This window comes from Neolamprologus multifasciatus, chromosome 18 (assembly GCF_963576455.1).
Source record: "Neolamprologus multifasciatus chromosome 18, fNeoMul1.2, whole genome shotgun sequence".
NCBI lineage: Eukaryota > Metazoa > Chordata > Actinopteri > Cichliformes > Cichlidae > Neolamprologus > Neolamprologus multifasciatus.
The window spans coordinates 160,263-179,439 of NC_140456.1; the positions used below are offsets into that span (position 1 = coordinate 160,263).

Sequence of the window (19,177 nt, forward strand, 5' to 3'; positions counted from 1 at the left end):
AAACCATCCTGGCTTCATGAATATGGGCTACAAGCATACTCTGATGGGTATCGTTAAGAGGCACTCCATCATACCTCCTTAAATTGGTGCTGGAATGACTCTGTGACAGTAGAAATGTGCATAAAGTACTTACGATAGGACGTTTTGCCAAAGTAGGATGGTTTGTCATCCTTGAGGCCACTGCTGTTGTGATTTGGCGCTATATAAATAAAATTGAATTGAATAGTGAGAACAGCCAGTGGGGAGAAAAGACTCTTTTCAGTCATGGATCTAACAGATCTGGAGGTGTGGCGATTTGTTCCCAGATCATAACGTACAAAGCTGATAGAGAGGGCCATTGGTTGACTGTAGTTTTGAAGAGCGAAGGTATATTTCTAATTGTCATAAATCTTTATGGGCATAATAATGAGGGTCAAAATAAAAGTCTATTGGAAAATCTAACAAATGTTATTTCAGAGTTTAAAGTTATGTACCCCACAGATTACATCCTAGTAGGAGGAGACAGGAACATGATGAGTGGATGGACAGATGGCCTCCTCGCTTAGGAAGGAGGCAGAATAACATTATTGAGAACTTTGCTAGTGATAATAATTTTACAGGCATTTGGAGAAGTTTGAATCCTGGAGTTAAGAATTATTCATGGTTTAAACCTAATGTTTGTTTCTGATATGTTTATGTTTTGTTTTATGTTTATGTTTAATGGAGGAAGCAGGTCAAGAATTGATTATTGGTTAGTGAGCGATGACATTTTGAGGTGTACTTCACAATCTAAAATCTCCAAAGCACCAACAAGGATGACGTAGTAGCAGGGGATACTGGAAATTTAATGCCAGCCTTTTAAATAAGGACGAGTATTGTGATAAAATTAGACGTATAATTACAGATATAAAAAACGATGACTCAGCAGTGGGTAATATACAGAAATGGGAATTTGTTAAATTCAAAATCAGAGAATTCACTATAAAATTCTGCAAAGAACTGAACAGGGAAAAACGGGAATATGAAAGTAATTTACTTGGTGAAATAACTCAGTGCTGTAGTACAGAAAGACTAAACGTGCAAGAGAAGAATAAGTTGATGGAGTTACAAACTAAAGTAGACGATCTTTACCTAGAGAAAGCTCAGGGTGCCTTTATAAGATCGAGAGCCAAATGGATTGAGGCAGGTGAAAAGAACTCATCATATTTAGTCAGCTGGAAAAGTGTAGACAGAGAAATCTAATCTCAAGCTCGTGATAAATGGGACTGAATGTAAAGATTTCAGAGAGATTGAAAAGGAAGTCTTCACTTTTTATTCCAAATTGTACTCCTCAGAATATTCAGCAGCTGATTCTGATCGTTTCTTTGATAAGATTCATAATCTCATCCCATGTATTGACAAGCCGTTCAAAGATCTGTGATTCAGAGTTTAAAATCGAGGAACTGGATTTGGTGGTCATGAAAATTAAACAAGTCCCCAGGGACAGATGGACTCACTGCTAGTTTTTATCAATTCTTCTGGAAGGACCTAAGAACTTTATTATTTGATGCATTAAAGGAATCGATAGAGAAAAAAGAACTGATGCATGAAACAAGGGCTGATAACCCTGATCCCTAAATCAGGTAAGGATAAAAGAATCTTAGACAATTTAAGACCCATCACCGCACTAAACACTGACTATAAGATCCTGTCTGGAGCTGAGAGGCTAAAGAAAGGCATCTCAAACATCATCAGTGAAACACAATCAGGTTTTTTGAAAGGAAGACTAACTCATAACAATATTAGGCTGGTTTGGGACCTCCTTGAGTGCAGTGAAATAATCCAGGAGAGAGGAAACATCCTGTTCTTGGATTTTTACAAAGCATTTGACTCAGTTGAACATAACTTGATGTGAATGCCTGCACATTTTGTGAAGATGATATTGAAAGTCTGGATCACTTGTTTTTCCACTGTGAATCAGTGCACTCCTGGACTGACATGTGGCTACAGCTCAGGAGGATTCAGTTTCCACATTTGACGGTAATAACATTTGAATACTTGCTGAGAATGCAGATTTTGACTTGATGATTAGGACGTTTCTGTTACTGGGAACATTTTTATTCACAAATGCAGATACTTTGAAGCTAAACCACGTATAAACAGATGGCTGAATGACTTTAAACTCTGGGCTAAGTCCCTGAAACTTGTGAATAACAAGAAAGCCCATAAACTTGTTGTTTTATTTAAAGAGTTTAATCTATGTTCAAAAGAAGCCTCCCTATTTAATGATCACGTTTGCCCTTTTTTGTTCATATTATTTGTGCCTTTGGTTTCAAATCCTTCCATGACTGTTCTTTCGTTTGTTGTTAACTCTTTTTGGCTTTGTGTTTATTGTTTGTTTTTTCTCGTTGTGACGCTCAGCCGAGGATATTTGAATTAATAATGGTGCCTCGTATGTTATACTGTTGTTTATAAATAAAGTTCATTTAAAAAAAGTCAGAACACCGGAATATCCTCCAAAATAAAAACAACGAACACTTCCGGTTCGCTACCGGGAGCTTTTAAGCTGAAAAGCCGCGGCCGGAAACACGTGCAGTTAACTCGCAGCCGAAGAAAATGACGTCCTCGGAGCTGGACCGGACTCCGCGGACTCTGTTGGTGTCGGAGAGCTCCAGCTTCTTGGACCCGAAGAACCGGATCAGCGCGCAGGTGCAGCAGTTGCATTTCAACCACCAGGTGACGCTCTCACCATTCACCTCTGACCTTTCACCTCCGAGCCGTTAGCTTCACAGCGGTGGGCTCGCGGACGGCTTCAGGTTCATTTGATGGAGTGCAAGGAGAGCAGTCACGGGTAGAGCAGGGCTCAGTGTGTGTGTGTGTGTGCGCGTGTGTAGCAGGGCTCAGTGTGTGTGTGGAGCGATGCTGAGTGTGTGTGTGTGGAGCAGCAGTAGGGATGGGTATCTTCTAGGTTTTATCCGGTACCGGTGCCAAACCAACCTTGTGTGAAGAGGACTCTCCATTTACATGCACAAACTGGAGTCTATTAGATAGATATGATACAAACCACTGCAGCACAGTACCTGTAATACCTACAGCATGTTCTAATCGCTCTAATAGGATATTATGGTCGACAGTGTCGAACGCTGCACTGAGGTCTAGCAGGACAAGCACAGAGATGAGTCCACTGTCAGAGGCCATAAGAAGATCATTTGTAACCTTCACTAAAGCTGTTTCTGTGCTGTGATGAACTCTGAAACAGAAACTGATTTTTGAGTGGAGACTATGGATCTGCAGTCCTGAACCCCACCCAGCACCTGTGGGAGCAGCTCAGTCTGTGAGCACACACAGAGGGAGAGAGCTGTGCAGGAAGTCAGAGGGATGAATGAGGATGTTTGAAGCGTATGTTGGATCTTCTTTGGCTGCTGGTTCAGTTTAGCTCAAAGTGAGGAAATCTGCAGAATCTGCCAGATGTCGACTTTCAGCCCTGTGAACGATCCACGCTCTGTGTTTACGTCTCTGTGTGGAACGCGTGTACCTGCTGTTTGCTGTTGTTGAAGTAGTTTTGTGAGCTGAGACTCAAAATACATTTAAAACTGATTCAACGAGTCGATGTCACAATAATCAAACTAAACCAGTTAACCAACCAACTGTTTACAGCATCACTCACCATGGTTGATTGGTTTGTAGCATGAACCTATTCGCAGGAACGTTCAAGACAATTCAACCACACAGCAAAAGCAAGACACGAGTAGGCAAAGTCCTTTGTGTTACTCATGCATGAGGGAGAGAACCGGACAAGCGCCGTTCCTTCACTTGACCCCAGTCGCTCTCGTCCACTCCCCCGTAACACTGCTCTTTATTGAGGTTACATGAATATACGTGTGACGTCTACATACACACAAAGAGTACCGTGTGTGTGTGTGTGACCCCATAAAGACTTCCCTAAACCTGCTGGTCTGGAAGTCCAGCAGTTCATCTAAACAAAAGGCACTTAGAGTAAAACAGATATAGATGTGTTTGCTGTACCATATATCAACAAGATACGACCTCTCCGTGACCCCAGGATGTGGGTGTGAAAGTCTTTGCAGACTCCTGAGGATCAAACCTCTGCCAACATGACATTGATGATAAAACTCTAAGCATATACGATGAGATATTTCTGAGCATAATTGACAATCCAATAATATAAACCTAACAGTGATAAACCCCAGGTAAGTGAAGCATCTTCACAGAAACCCGGCTGACTCTGAGGTCACCTGAGGTCACCTGAGGTCAGGGCTGGGTGAGGAAACGTTTCAATCAGCTGCCGTGTGCCTGACACTGCGCTGCTACACTTGTTTCTGCTTTGAACACAAAAGTCTGAATGAATTGAAATGTTTGATTTTAACCATCAGCTGTTTCAACTGTGCAGGTGTCTGTGCTGCTTCCTGAGTGTAGCTCCGCCCCCTCTCACCTGGACTCCGTGTTGAACAACTTCAGCAGCTTCTACCTGATCAGGAAGCTGCCGGTGTACGAGCTGTTGGACCGACACTTCCTGGAGACGGCCGTGTACCACGGTAACACACCTGTTTGACGCCTCTAAGGTTCCCAAACAGCCTATCACAGTCAGTTCCATGATTTCGCCATGGCAACAGGTGAATAAAGAGCACAGGCTCCATGTTAATCCAGAGGAGCAGAGATATGAATCACGTCATCATCACAAAGTTATTGTGACGTCCGTCTTTGAGCTTCAGCTCTGAACTTTATATCTAATGACATTAGTTACCCATAGCAACAGACTCGCATACACACGCCCTCACCTGTCCCCCTGCGTGACTGTGTTTCAGGTGCCGTGTTCGGTCTGTCCTACAGGACTCGCATCGATGAAGATAACTGCGTCGCACTGATGCCAAACGGTAACGTTTCTTTTCTTTTTTTGTAAACTAACCTTTATTTGCAACATTAACAGTGAACGCCATCGTCACGGGGCGAAACAGCAAGCTGAGACGGTGGGCGCGCTCACCCGGACACATGCTCCTCGTTCAGAGGCGTCGCAGAAACCTCCAGGAAAACGACAAACTTTGTCTTTACATTCGTAAATGTCTGTCTGCGAAGGCGACGCACTACAGGAAGTGACATCAGACCGAAGCGGCAGGTTTTTCACATCTTTGTGGCGACAGATCCAGAGGAGAACCTGAGCAGAGCTGGAGTGTTTTCGAGCGTGGAGGCGGGATGCTGTGGCGTTCACACGGTGTCTGTCAGCGATGTCATAACATAAAGATTTGAAATCACTGATTGGCTCGTTGGATCTGTGCGTATCGCTATGGTTACAACAGCTGTGGTGCAAGAAGCTGCTGAAGAAAGCTGCAGAGTCGTCAGGGCGCAGGATGAACTTCCAGACAGGATGGCTCCGCCCACCTCTGTAACGGTTCAGAAGAACAGATGTTTGATGAAAGACCCGCCTCCTTTCAGCCGCGGACATCTGCAGGAGATTGTAGTTGATCCTGATTGGACGAGAACCTCTGACCTGCTGGACTGCGTGCTGATTGGCCAGTAAAAGATCTCGCTGGTGAGATGACTGACTGATGCAGGTTTCCCTGATGGCGGCAGATTGGTCGCTTGGCAGGTGGTGCGGTTCGTGCTCGTGTTTGTGGAGGGTGGTGTGCAGGAGAGGCGGAGTGCGCCGCCGTCTTTGATGGGTTTGTTCCTCGTGGGGTGATAAGGCCCTCCCACCCCGCGCTGTCAGCAGAGCCGTAGCTGCACGCTGTGAGGCGGATCTGTTTGACGGTTTAACCTGATGATGTCGCGTTCTCACACGTTACTGCGTCATAAACAGTTTCTTACTGAAGCAGGAGTCCTGCATCCATCAGCACCTTCAGCCTCCGTCGCCGTTTTCTGAACTTCCTTCTGTTGTGGAGGAACCGCGCAGTGAGCCGACGATTGAACTGCCGCTCTCCAAAGTTCGCCGTGTCGTTCTCCTGGTCATTTTCAGACAAACCAAAGACCAGATATAAGAGTGTTCTGACTCCGCCTCCTCACTGGCTCGAGAGGTGTCATTGGTCACCTGTCGCCGTCACCTGCTGCCATTTTCCTGAGTAATTAGCGTGACTGCTGAGTCGGGGCGCCGTCCTCTAACATCCTGGTGATGTAATCAGTGATGCAATGACAACATGGCAGCGAGCAAAACAAAAATGGATTTTAAAGAGCCGCCATCTTTAATCTGGACTTTCCTCCGACTCAGTGACGTTGCTTTTTCTGTGACCTGTGACCTCGGCAGGTGCCTGACTCCGCCTTTTAAAGGAAGTTGCTGTATTGTTGTTAGTGCGTACCGCCATAAAGCCGTGACCACAGGATCGCAGTGTGGTGGTCTAAAGGAAGCGACAGGTGTGACTCGATCAGTAACCTGTAAATGGTAATCCGATTACTGACTGATGGTAATCTGATTACTAAGGTAATTTGTTTTTAGTAGACACAGAAAACTGTGCTGCAGGGATGTGACATCACTTCCTGTTTCCGTGTGTCTGCAGGTCACCTGACCCTCTCTCTGGACAAAGACTCGTTTGAGATTTTGGGCTTCGAAGGGAAACCGTCCAGATTCAAGCACAGAGCTGCCGCCAGATTCGGTCTGTCCACTTGTAATCTCATTACTCTGGAACGATGTTGTAATCAGATTACATTACATATTATTGATCAGCATATAATTCCATTACTGCTCACCTGTAATCTGATTACTGTCTGCTGCAGCGGTATCTGTGGATCTAACTGACAGCAGCATGGCTCCTGGTAGGCGGAGCTACCTGAGGCTCCTCACAGGTCTTAAGTCCCGCCTTCAGCTGCAGACCGACTTCCTGTTATCACATCATCCAGGTTAGTGACCTCATCACCAAGGTTAGCCTGCCGTGTGTTTCCCACAATGCTCTGCTCACAGATCTGTTCTTCAGGGGGCGGAGCCTCTCTTCAGCCCCTCCTGTCTCGATGTGATTGGTCGCAGCACAGACCGGAGGTCAACTGCAGCGTTTTGACGGACCTCTCCTGCCCCGCCCCCCGGTCATGTGACCCTCACAGTTTCCTGGAGTGGCTCGGAGCCGTTGACGCTGGCATCAGCTGGTGAGACCTCCTGATGGGCTATGACATCATCGCTGCGGTGTCACGTTTTCAGTGTTGACAGTTCTTCTTCTGTGGTTTCAGCGAGAACTCGTCCAGCAGCTTCCTGTCGTCATTTGTCTGTCCCGAACCGAGCACGATACATCGCCACGCTCTGAGCGTGTCCGTGAGCGGGATGCTGCTGCCGCACGACATCCACCGCCTGCTGCAGGAGCTCAGGTGATCACCTGTCACACTCTGTGACCTCTGCCCTCTGTCGGGCTGTTCTGACTCACCTGTGCTCACCTGTCCCACAGGCGTTACGTGGAGCAGCCTCGGCTGGCGTCCTGGGTGTCCATGACGGTTCGCGGGTTTGCTGACAGCCCGGTATCCTGGAGCAACCACGAGCACGGCTTCCTGAGGGGCGGAGAGAACTTCTACACGCTGACGATGTTCCACGACCACACCTACCAGCTCCACCTCGCCACGGGAGCACATGACGTCTGCCCGCCCTGACGCACCTGTGCGCGGGCAGAATTTCCTCCACTCTGATTGGTTTCGTTGTAGAAACGTTTTGGTTAAATAAGCTGAGCTGAGGCCACGCCCACTCCGAGACCCTGAGAAACGTGTCGATAAAATGTGCTTGAATAAAGTCAGTCTGATGTCATCGCGTCTGGGCTTTTCTGATTGGTCTTTGGCGACAGGTTATTGACGACTTCCTGTGTAGCTGACAGCGCATCACAACTGAACAATGCACCACAAAAGTAAGAAAGAAGCTCGCCATGACAACGGCTGTGCAGCAGGAACAGCGAGAGACTCGGACAGTATTCACAGACGAGGGAATGGGAAACCGCCGGGAACGGCGATTACCCTCAGAGTAATGAGAGGCAAGCGCGACTGAACATGAAACATACGAGACTGAGAATAAAACGGGGGCGGATGCGGGAACGTGGCCGAGGAAACACGGAGACCGATGGCGAGGACAGAGAGCAGGAGCTCCAAATAACAGTCACAATACAAAACGCAGAATCAGGACATGAGGATGTTTTCAGGTCAAAAGAAGGAATCAGCCAAACTTGAAGCACCGCCTGTGCTCACGAGCAGCGCCGTTCCTCCATTCTGCTCATGGCAAAACAAAGTCACATGATCATCAAACTCTTAAATGCGACCCTCGTTACACCGGCACAGTGTCGACTGCCAGCGAGTCTCCATCCTGCTGTGCGTGATATTCAGAGCGCACCTGAAGGAACGTTGATCCTTTCAGACCCCGTTCCTACGAATCACACGTCTCGTTCATCCTTCAGGCAGCTTTATTAGCCATGCAGAGCTGGTCAAAGTACAGACATTGTGTACTTTAGTAGAAGTACAACTACTGCTGTAAAAAATTACTCCAATAAAAGTACAGATTCAACTTCTTTACTCAAATATAAAAGTACTGGCTCTGAAATGTACTCAGAGTAACAAAGTAGTTCTTTGGAGGTTTCTGTGCAAAGCTACCTGAACCCTGTGCTACAGTAACACAATGACAAACTTCAGTCTGTTTATTCTGTGATTGTTGGAGCTGATGGAGCAACACCAACAGTGTTTGCAGTTGCACATGTTCTTATTTGCACTGTTTCACTGCTTGTCGCACACACACCGGCTAGCTCAGGTCCTAGCACAGCTTTTATCAGGGAGCCATGACCAGGTGACAGAGCTCAGGTGTGTCAGCCTGAACCGTGCATACATGTACATATATGTATATTATGTGTGTTTCTTACGTTGAAGTTGTCCTGGCTGATTTCCATCCTCCACACTGACAGCACACTCTGTCTTCTTCCCAGACGGTCAATGAATCACTTCGTCAGTATGGAGGACCAGGAGTGCAAATATAAATTAAATATTTCATTAAATACATATATGAATTAAATGCCCATTCATTTCATTTACAATATTACATTATTTCTTTCCATTTGAATTCATTACTTAAACATTTAATTATTTAATGGGCTATTTAATTGTTTTTGGTACTCCTGGCCCTCCATACCTTGGTATAAGCTAACTGAGCATGAACCCACAGCCACTGTGCAGCAGTCACACACTCTACTGTAAACCCATCTCAGTGCAGCGAACTCACCTGTTCATCCTGCAGAGGATTCTCATGCAGCCTTTAAATGTCAGTCTGCCTCAGTTTGATTAGCAGCAGGTTTATGAACAAACACAACGTGACATAACAATTCTCCTACAAGCCTCTGACTGAGCTTTTACCGTTAACGCTGTTTGTAACTGGTATTCCTCAGAGGCTGCTCTCTTTAAAGCGCCTGCAGGAAACAGACCAACACCACGCTGGGAGGTTGTTCAGATTCTTAGCAATCCTTTCCTAACTCCTTATCAACTCTCCTAGCCTTCTTTCCTTGACCTCAATGATATTGTTGCCTAGATCAAGGAAAGGAGGCTCAGACAGAAAAAGGACTTTTTGGACCACACCGTGAGTTGACTGAGATCAAACTTTTCTCATGGAAGAGGCACCTCTGGTGCAGGGTCATGGCCCTCTTTGTTTACAGTCTGTGCTGATTTCAGGTAACAAACAGAGCCAGACAGCGTCATGTGACACATTCTGAGTTTATTCTGGCAAAGAAACACGGAGACCCTGAGACAGTCAGCCCACCGGCCGGAGGTCACCGTTTACCCACAATTCATCGCTGTAGCACCTGTATGCGCCCCCCCGCAGGCTAAACAGTCTAGAAGAGCGCGCTGCAACACAACATCTTGACCCCAGGGTCAAAGTCAGGGACAGAAACACTTTATTTAGGGTTAACCCTGACCCCGCATGACCCCAGGTAAACACAACCTCAGGTAAGGAGACATACAGGTCCCATCAGTCTGTTAGCCTAGCTTAGCTTAGCATGAAAGCTGGCTGCAGGAAATCTGTTAGCTTAGCTTTAATTAGCATCCAGGCTAGAAGCAGGGAACCTGTTAGCCAAGCTGAGCCCTGAGGAAGACAGTAAGGCTCCTGCGGGTGAAGAGCCCTCAGTATGGTCTGTCAGGCTAAGTTTAAGTTTGAACTGAAACGTTTAAAAAACGTACTTCCTAAAACGTTTGTCTCCATGCTCTCCCCATCACTGGGTAACCCCACCCGTCACAGGCAAGGAGCCAACTGAGGCCAAATACAAGCATCACTTTCTTCTTGCCAGATTCCTGCTAACTGGAAAATAAACTGTATGTCTGATCATTATCATGCTCTGTAGATGCTGCTAGCTTCTGTTAGCATCTATTAGCTTTTATTAGACTACGTTAGCTCCTGTTAGGACTTTTTAGCATCCATGTGCTCCTGTTAGCTTCCATTTGCAACCTTCTTTTAGTGCCTGCTAACATCTGTTAGCACCATAATAAACAAAACCAATCCTTCGTCATGAGCTGACAGCTGGCATGGGGGTCAGTTGGGGGTAATTATGCACAAACTATAGCCCTCACAGTCTGATTGCCATGTTTATTATCTTTCTGTCCAGTCAGATGGCATGATGTCATGAGGAGGCGGAGCTTAGAAACAGGAGGTAAAGTACAGTGGGAGGAGCATAGAGATCCATGACAGGATGACCGTCAGCGGAGTTGGATCCAAGCCAGCTAACCCGCTGCAGCTAGTTTACAGAGAGCAGAGGAGGCACCGTCCTCAGTCGGACATGTCGGCGGCTTTCTCAGAATCCGCCACGCTTCAGTCAGCGCCCGAGTCCTGGTCACAGTTCCAGTTGTGGTCCTAGCAGAGCTCGGTCCTCCTCTGCAGGTACTGCAAGATGGCGTCGGTTCCCTGCGAGGAGCCCCAGACCCTCTTCAGGGCTTCACACTCGCGCTCGTTAGCTTGCTCCAGAGCACTGCGACTCGTGTTCCTCATTAGGGCCTTGGACTCCCGCAGGACCTGGAAGGACAGGAAGTGACACCACACAGAGGAGGAAGGACAGAGTCTGTGATAGGAGCAAGTAGATCAATGAGTTTGTGTACTGATCTGTGATCTGAAACCTGCGTGTAGGTGACATCAGTCACAGAGGACAGCACCTGTGGGTGGGTGTGCACCACCAGCCCACGGCTGACCCCGCCCACCTTGAGTTTTAGGCCCACTTCAATGTCACGCTGCACTCACCTGATGAGGGTCAGCGTCTGACGTCGGGGTGAAACGTATCACTGACATTTCACCGCAGACGCTTCAGTGCTGACCTTTGACCTTAGCCCCACCACATAACCTGTTTGGAGGCTTGGCGTAACCATGGAAACGTGTGTGTGTATGTGTGTGTGAGAAAGAGAGATAGGAACTGACCAGTGAGTCAACGGCGACCAGCTCTTTAATCCGCAGCATCACTTCCTGTGTGAAGGTCCCCGGCCACAGCACCTGAGATACCAGCCCTTTAAGACACGCCTCCTGAGCTGTCAGCTTCCTGCCGCTGAGCAGCAGCTCGTTTGCCTGAAACACAGCACAGGAAGTGAGGCGGAGCTGCGAGGCAAACCACGCAGGACATTTAACCGTGGAGGAAGCGGCTGACTGACCGCAGCGAGCCCCATGATGCGAGGGAAGGAGAAGGAGGAGCAGGCGTCGGGCGTCTGGCCGTACGCCGTGTACGGTGTTTGGAACCACGCCTTCTCATTGGCCCACACCACATCACACAGTGGCAGAATGGCGGCGCCGAGGCCAACGGCCGGCCCATTCACTGCCGCCACGATGGGTTTCCTGAACTGGATGAAGGTGTTGATGAAGGTCCTGAGAAAGAGGGCACAAGGGTCAGGGGTCAAAGCGCCCAGCTCACCGATGCAGCGATTATTCCATCGAGGAACCAGAACAAGCACAAAAACACGGGCTTTTCACAATAAAAGCTTCCAGTTTATCAATGACTCTCTTTGCTGAGTCGATGTTAATTACTGTTAATACTGACGTCAGCGCTTTGGTGGGATGGCGGCACAGCAGAGCGCGTTCCCGGCGTTCCAGTTAAAAGGGCTTCAAGACGCAAAGAGGAACGAGCAGCAGGAAATACAGGTGCTGCTCACAACATTAGAATCAAAAAGTTGATTATGTCACCAACTCCATTCAGAAAGTGAAAGATGTCGAATGTTTACATTCAGTCCACACAGACGGACGTATTTCAGGCGTTTCCTGCTCTCAGATTCAGCATCTTCTCATGAATATTACTGAAGACAAACAGCATGAACAGCTCTCGATACACAGCTGGGCTCCGTTTGCCTGAATGACGCAGCAATGCGGCGTGGATCGGTCTGTGGCCCCGCCCAGGTTGTTATTATTGGTATTTGTGTTTATTATTCTTCTCGTACCTTCCATGTTTCTGTTGTTCAGCGCTTTGGTCAGCCATGTGTTGTTTTTAACGTGCTATACATGACATTTGGATGGAACTTGTTGATGATATTCTAATGACCAGCACCTGTATACAGGATACGAGCCACGAGACCAGATCTCGGCCGCAGGCGGCGCCGCGGAGGATAACGACGTGCAGAAGCAGGGCTGTGCCACATGACCGAATGAAAACGTCTGTCATATTATACGCTACCATGTGTTTCATGGTGTCATAAAATCTACCGTTTACAGCGAGATGTTTTCATGGGAGCGCAGAGAGTCCCAGCATGACCAGTCAGCTCCAAACAGAAGGACCAGTCCGCACAAACCCAGGACCTTATTCCTAAACGGGCGCCGCCTCTGCAGCAGGAAACGGTTTGGTTATCAAACGTCTGACACGGACCAGAAGATCGGACTGTGCACATTATGGCACAAACCGGTGCCCACCTCAGACTCAAACACCACAAAGCTCTTCTCACGTGACAGAGGATGCAGAGTTTACGGACGAGGCGCTCCAAGTAAACCTCAGACTCAAGCGTCAGAGCAGGCTCCTCCCCGCAGCACGCCGTGGAACAAAGACTCACAAAGAAACAACTTGTTTCACGCATCGGTCAGAGCACTCGACACCCAGCTGGAAACACCGCACAGGTCGAGCTGCCGGATTCACAGGAAAAGCACATTTAGGGACAGAGATGGTTATCGGGATGTCAGGAGATCGTGGTCATGTGGCACCGCCCGAGGCAGAGGCTCGCTGTGGTTAAAGGACGAGAGGAGGAACCTCCGTCGACGCTGGATTCAGTGGATCGCTGACTACCACAAAGACTGGAGCTGCACTCGACTGAGCTACAGGTGGGAGGAGCCCATCGCCACGACCACGGCAGCCTGGCAGGAACGTGGGCTTGAAGTGGAAACACCTGCACCATGATTACGCACCCGAGGTTTTAAGGCGACAAAGGGAACATGTTGGAGCAAAGGCAGCGCGGGAAGAGAGGATTTCAAACCCTGTTTTGGTGAGGTTTGAGGGAACGGTGCTCCATGACTCAACCAGCGACGCTCAAACGCTCGGAGACTTTATTGGGGCGTAGCCGACGGTTACCAGGGCGCACAGACAGAAAAACTCAGCCTTTCGGGAAAGACTGAGTTTTTAAACGCCAACAGCAGGAATGTCGGCTGGACACAGAGTTTAGCAGCTGACCGGGCAGTAAGACAGTAAAACAGTCGAGCACTCTACCAACACTGCTAGAACAATGGCCACAGGCTGGACGCCATTAGCCTAACCCTAACCCTTCCTATTGGAGGGAGAGAGGCCCCTGAAGGCCCCACAGCCAGAGGTCAGCACGTCTTTTTCTTGATCATTTAAAGAGTTCATGTTTTATACAGCTGTAATGTTTACATGTGTAAACTGGGTCTGCTACTGGCACGATACCAGTCCTTCCTGTTAATGTTAATGGTCTGTCAAACCCGATGAAGTCAAATGAGGAAAGAAAAGCAGCTCAACTACAGGGAACATGACAAACGCATCTTCATCCTGTTATAACTCTGGACGAAGATCCTTTAATTAAGCAAACACTCTAAAAGAACAAACGTACCCGCCGACTATCCTCGGAAACGTAAAATGATTGGCTAGAATCTAAAGTGTCTATCTCAGGGGAAAAAAGCACCGAAATGTGCGCTGCTTTACGGTCTGGTTACTACCGTTTATGTCAGAACCGGTGCCATCATGGCGCCGGACACCGGTACCCATCCCTACCATGACTGGGACAGAGTGTCCAGATATATGCGGCAGGCTGAGGGAAGAGGAGGGCGGGGCCTTCGATCGGGCAGCACAGTTAAGGCCTAAAGAGCTGCAGCTTCATGTGAGACGGCAGGAAGGCAGCCGACTGCGTTTTTGTAGAAAACATCTGTGTTTGCACACGAGGTTGTTGTCACAGGAAACGTTTCTGCCTCGCACACAAACACGGAAACACTCGGCTCTGTGTCGATATAACGAGGAGGCCTTGACAACAACACGCGAGCTATGACATCATTCAGCCCACTGAATGATGTCATAGCTTTGACCCTCAAGCTGCTCGCAGATACGTTTCTACTGCAGGTCTGGTTTTGGCCACGTTTCCATGCCGACGACAGAGCGCTACAGCGTTTAAACGAAGCAAACGTTGGCGTACGTTTGAGTTACTGTATAACGCCTGCAGCCTTAGACGCCGCGCAGCATTGCCGCGCGTTACCTGATGGTTTCGGCCATTTTGATGCTCTCCTTCTTCCTGTCGTCCGTCAGGCGTCTGATGAAGTACAGGAAGTCCAGTCCGCAACAAAAAACGCTGCCAACGGCGCCGAGCAGCACCAGCTTACTGTCGTCCGACGCCGCTGTTGCCATGGCGCTCTGGATTTCCTTCATCACCTGACAGGGACGAGACAGAGGTGAATTTCTGGGCATGTGGGGGCAGTCTGACCGCAGGGGCGGGGCCTCACCTCCGGGTTGAGCGTGTTGTTGTCAGAGCTTTTGGTGGACAGCAAGATGTGGGTGAAGCCATCTTGTTTCTTCACCACGATGTCACGGTAACGGTACGCACTCTCCGTCTGACGCACGCTGAAGCGAAGCCGTTTGTCGAACGCCGAGCGCTCCTCCAGGCGCCGCTTCCCTGTCACCGTGGTCGCCCCGGCAACAGCACTCTGCAGACCCGACATCCCACCAACGGCGACGCCCTCAATCAGTGGCGAATTTCCTGGAGAGAATGCAGAACATCAGAACGCCCACTTCCTGTCCACAGACGAAACAGCAGGTCATGGGACAACGACCAATCACCAGGAAGGAGGCGGAGCTTACTGTTATCATACATCACTAGTCAGAGGCTGTGAGGAGCTCTCCTACTGGCTGTTAGAAACACAGCTGCTCTCACCTGAGCGCCGCCTCGTAACCGATCAGTCTAAGATCGATCCTGTGGCCGACTGATTACACCATTTGGTAATGGCTGATTGATCGGTGATTGATCGGTGATTGATTGGTGATTGATCTTGGCGATGACAGTAGCATGCTTTTCCCCCCCTGGGCGGGACTCACCTCTGCCACTGAGCGAGCGCATGGCAGCTGGCGTGATGGGGGCTCGTGGTGGCGGCGGTGGGTTCTGACTGCGGGGTCGGGTCCCCATGCGCGCTCGCTCCTCTCCAGGCCCCAGCTGGATCCCTGACGGCGGTTTCTCCAGCAGAGCGACCTCTGGTGGGACCAGCTGAGCCTCGCCTGCCTCCAGGCTGTGTGCCGCCTCGCTGGGCGACTCCTCGGCGTCTGGGCGGCCATTCATTGGGCTCTTTGGGACCAGGATCTTGATGCCTGTTTTTGACAAGTCCACGCTACGGCGGGCGGGGCCGGCCGGAGACGCCGACATCAGCCCAAAGCTGTCAGCCAGCAGCGGCTGTTGTAGGGGGCGGGGCAGGTTGGCAGGGAGCAACTGAGTTGGGCTCGGAGGAGACCTCGCCTGGTTACGGTCGCACGAACCGCTTCTGATGTCCGCATCGACCTCGCCGCGAGAGGCATGTGGCTTGCAGGGCGCTTTGTGGACGGGGCCCCAGTGAAGGTTAGGCGTGCTGCGTGTGGAGCGCAGCAAGGCACCGTCTCTGTGGCGCTCGGCGTGCTGGCGGTTGAACTGGTGGACATACGCCATGCAGGTGGACAGGTGACTCTCGGGCTCCCAGGTGTCGCCCTCAGCGCCGTACCCTCGCCACCTGACCAGGTACTCGACCCGACCTTTCCTGTTCCTGCGCCGGTCCACAATCCGCTCCACCTGGAGGACACAGAGGGCGGAGCCCACAATAAGCATCACGCCACTACTTTGGTGACGTCACATTGTGAAGTATTTACAGGTATTGTTTACTAATCAGATCAAAGCTTAGATTAAACTCCGGAGGACACGGACCACCTCAAGTGTGAGCTCCCGGCAGGCTCGCGAGGACAGTTACAGGGAGAGACACCGGAAGGCTAACAGACAGCTACCATTGCGCTAACTGTGCTCACGTGCGGCCCCTCTAGCGACTAGCTGTAGTTTTTCTCTGGACTTCTCTCCAACCGTCTGCCTCGGACTCGTCCAGTCGATAACTGCCTACTTTGTTCGACTTTCCTAACTTCATAAACTCCGCCGCTTAGCATGTTAGCATTAGCTCACATTACCTCGTAGAGCTCCTCTGTCGCCATGGAGATGTCCGCGTGCACGGGCAGCTTCAAGAAGCTACTTCAGGGGCGCAGCAACATGAGGGACGGTGTGTGTGTATGTGTGAGTGTCGATCCGCGCTGCAGGTGTGTGTGCTCCTGTTGGCTCAGGCAACTATACCCCGGTGTTAGCTGTTAGCACGGTGGCGTCTCACAAGCTTCCGCTCTGACTCTGATCGTGACCTTCAAAATAAAACGGCAGGAAGTGACGTATTGCAGTTGTATGCACTGATGTGTAATTTTCTTTTTATTTGTTTCTAATTTAAATAATTAAAAATGGAAACATGTTTATTTCTGCTATAAAGTTTAACCAGCTGGGGCCTCTGCTGACCCTAGAGGGAGTGCAGTGTTTGGTACTTCCTGTGTGTGTTTCACGTTTTCTTTTTCCACTCTGGGATTCCAAAGGTCAGTTTTCCTTAGTTTTGCAGCCATAGTCAGAGCTGTGTCAGTTGTCCATACAGTAGGGGAAGAAGCTTCATTGCTTCCTTTATGACCTCCTTTAGCAGAGGAGACACTGGACCATCTTTATGAAAAGGGAGGAGAAAATGGCGTCCCATAATTCGTTGTGACGGCCCATCCGACCAAACATAATCATAGTAACCAAAGCGGAGCAGATCATGTAAATGTCCATTCTAAGTGTTTTTTCCTGTTCATTCAGACCCTGTATATATATTTATTTATAGCTTTTATCAGCAGCAGTGAAACTCACAGCTAAACCCTGAACGTCACATGAAGAACTCAGAAGCTGTATGAGCTCAATGTTATGATCTATATGATCAAAGTGTGCTTGTATGATCAGTGATCATTAGTAATGTCCAGTGTTGGGAAGGTTACTTTTAAAATGTATTCCACTACAGATTACATGCCCCAAAATGTATTTTGTAACGTATTCTGATTACTTTGGATTACTTAATATATTATCATGCGTTTTACAGCTACATGAATGTACTATTGCTGTGATTTATTACTGTTACTGAAGGTTACTCTCCATACCAACACACACTAGATGTTTGAATCTTAATATAAATGAGTAACAGTAGGTGGGCTCGAACCGGCGACCTTCCGGTTACAAGACGAACTCCCAACTCTTGAGCCACGATCGCCCCAACAAAACTTATTGTTACAGAGGAAAACACGAACACAGTGTACAGTCGAGTCTTAATAGCTTACAGCTGGGCTACACTGCCCATGAGGCTACGTTCTTTTTATGTGTATTTTATGTGGAGTGAATAAATAAAAGTATATTTACAGTGGCCGCTAGAGACAAAGCACGTACAAACTCTAAAATATATATATATAAAATATATATATATATATATATATATATATATATAAATAAAAGTGTTTGTGTATTAATACAAAAACAATAGACATGAATTCGATTGTGTAATTTCAGTGATGTAGGTACAGTAGCTCTGTTTTGGAAGTTCAGTTAATGCTAGAAATGTGTTTTGCAGTTTGTACGTGTTTCGTCTGTAGGGGCCCCCATAAATATTTATAAACATACATAAAGAAAACTATGTTTTTTTACATTACTGATTCCTTTTGTGCATAATTTTATATTGTTGCTGATAATTAATTAATTAAAGCAACAAAACAACCTGAAGAGCCGATTGGGAGCCGAAAGAGCCAGTTCTGTAAAAAGAGCTGGAAATCCCATCACTAGTGTCGCTACTTTGAAACGCTTGGGCCGCTCTGCCCGCCACAGTTTCAACCTGGTCATGTGACTGCATGGCCACATCTGATTGGTAAAAAGTACTGGAAACTCCACTGGCCGCACGTTATCTAATGTGTTAAACTAATTATTTTTTTTAAAAAGTAACGAGTCGAATTTTGCAAATGTAGCGGAGTAAAAGTACCGTTTCTTCTTCACAAATGTACTCAAGTAAAAGTAAAGAGTATCGTGCAAAAAAGGTACTTTAAAAGTACATTTTTTTCAAAAACTTACTCAAGTAAACGTAACGGAGTAAATGTAACTCGTCACTACCCACCTGTGCATACAGGGGACGTCCTGATATAACACGGCAGCCTCATGTTTCCTTCATGTTTTTACCTGCAGCACCGAGGATCGAACACCTGAGCTCACGGTTTCCCAGCCCAGGGTGGAGTCTGTCTGATATGAAGCTAAATAAACAACTTATTACAGTTTACAGGAAGCGTAGTGACATGGATAAACTTTAACATCATGCAGTTATCTATAGAGAAGCGTTTGGCTGATCAGAAGAGTGTGAAATGTTTGTGTCAGATTTGTATTGTTGGGTTGTCATTTATGCCTAGAAATAGATATTTATATATGCTTAGAGGTTTATAATGTCCGAGGAGGTCTGTAACAACTCTGTGTAGCATGAAGAGGGGGGTGTTCACTCCTCTGTTCACAGATCACACTCCTCCTAGGATCATGAGAGAGGTCGTATCTGCTCCTCTGATATATGGTACAGCAAACACACGTATATATGTTTAAGTGCCTTTGTTTAGATGAACTGCTGGACTCCAGACCAGCAGGTTTAGGGAAGGTTTATGGGGTCACACTCTGACACCCCCACACACACACACGGTACTCTTTGTGTGTGTGTAGACGTCATATGTTAATGAACCTATGTATATTCATGTAACCTCAATAAAGAGCAGTGTTACGAGGGAGCGGACGA

General features: G+C 48.0%; 2 protein-coding genes and 2 long non-coding RNA genes across 5 annotated transcripts; 1 reads left to right on the forward strand and 3 right to left on the reverse strand.

Annotated features, from left to right (window-relative positions):
- Positions 1–573: 573 nt before the first annotated feature.
- On the reverse strand, positions 574–2,467 carry LOC146496840 (uncharacterized). The gene is made up of 2 exons (XR_014870524.1): positions 1,817–2,467; positions 574–1,393 (listed from the first exon to the last, which is right to left on the reverse strand). It is a non-coding gene; the product is annotated as an uncharacterized LOC146496840 (long non-coding RNA).
- A 95-nt stretch (positions 2,468–2,562) lies between these two features.
- On the forward strand, positions 2,563–7,687 carry rpp40 (ribonuclease P/MRP 40 subunit). Of its 2 annotated transcripts, none has more exons than XM_085139784.1 (8): positions 2,563–2,694; positions 4,370–4,514; positions 4,785–4,853; positions 6,465–6,560; positions 6,682–6,804; positions 6,879–7,044; positions 7,126–7,260; positions 7,338–7,687. In XM_085139784.1, the coding sequence occupies exons 1-8, from the start codon at positions 2,575–2,577 to the stop codon at positions 7,534–7,536; spliced, it is 1,053 nt and encodes a 350-aa protein (XP_084995910.1). In that variant the 5' UTR covers positions 2,563–2,574; the 3' UTR covers positions 7,537–7,687. The 2 variants fall into 2 exon arrangements, with proteins under 2 accessions (XP_084995910.1, XP_084995911.1); XM_085139785.1 differs by having other exon boundaries at positions 2,565–2,667.
- Positions 7,688–10,469: 2,782 nt separating this feature from the next.
- cdyl (chromodomain protein, Y-like) lies at positions 10,470–16,625 on the reverse strand. The gene is made up of 7 exons (XM_085139780.1): positions 16,491–16,625; positions 15,390–16,107; positions 14,801–15,054; positions 14,557–14,729; positions 11,536–11,746; positions 11,309–11,452; positions 10,470–10,912 (listed from the first exon to the last, which is right to left on the reverse strand). Exons 1-7 carry the CDS (start codon positions 16,512–16,514, stop codon positions 10,754–10,756), a joined length of 1,683 nt encoding a protein of 560 aa, XP_084995906.1. The 5' UTR covers positions 16,515–16,625; the 3' UTR covers positions 10,470–10,753.
- LOC146496843 (uncharacterized) lies at positions 13,463–14,550 on the reverse strand. Its single transcript, XR_014870523.1, has 2 exons — positions 14,245–14,550; positions 13,463–14,181 (listed from the first exon to the last, which is right to left on the reverse strand). It is a non-coding gene; the product is annotated as an uncharacterized LOC146496843 (long non-coding RNA).
- Positions 16,626–19,177: the final 2,552 nt, after the last annotated feature.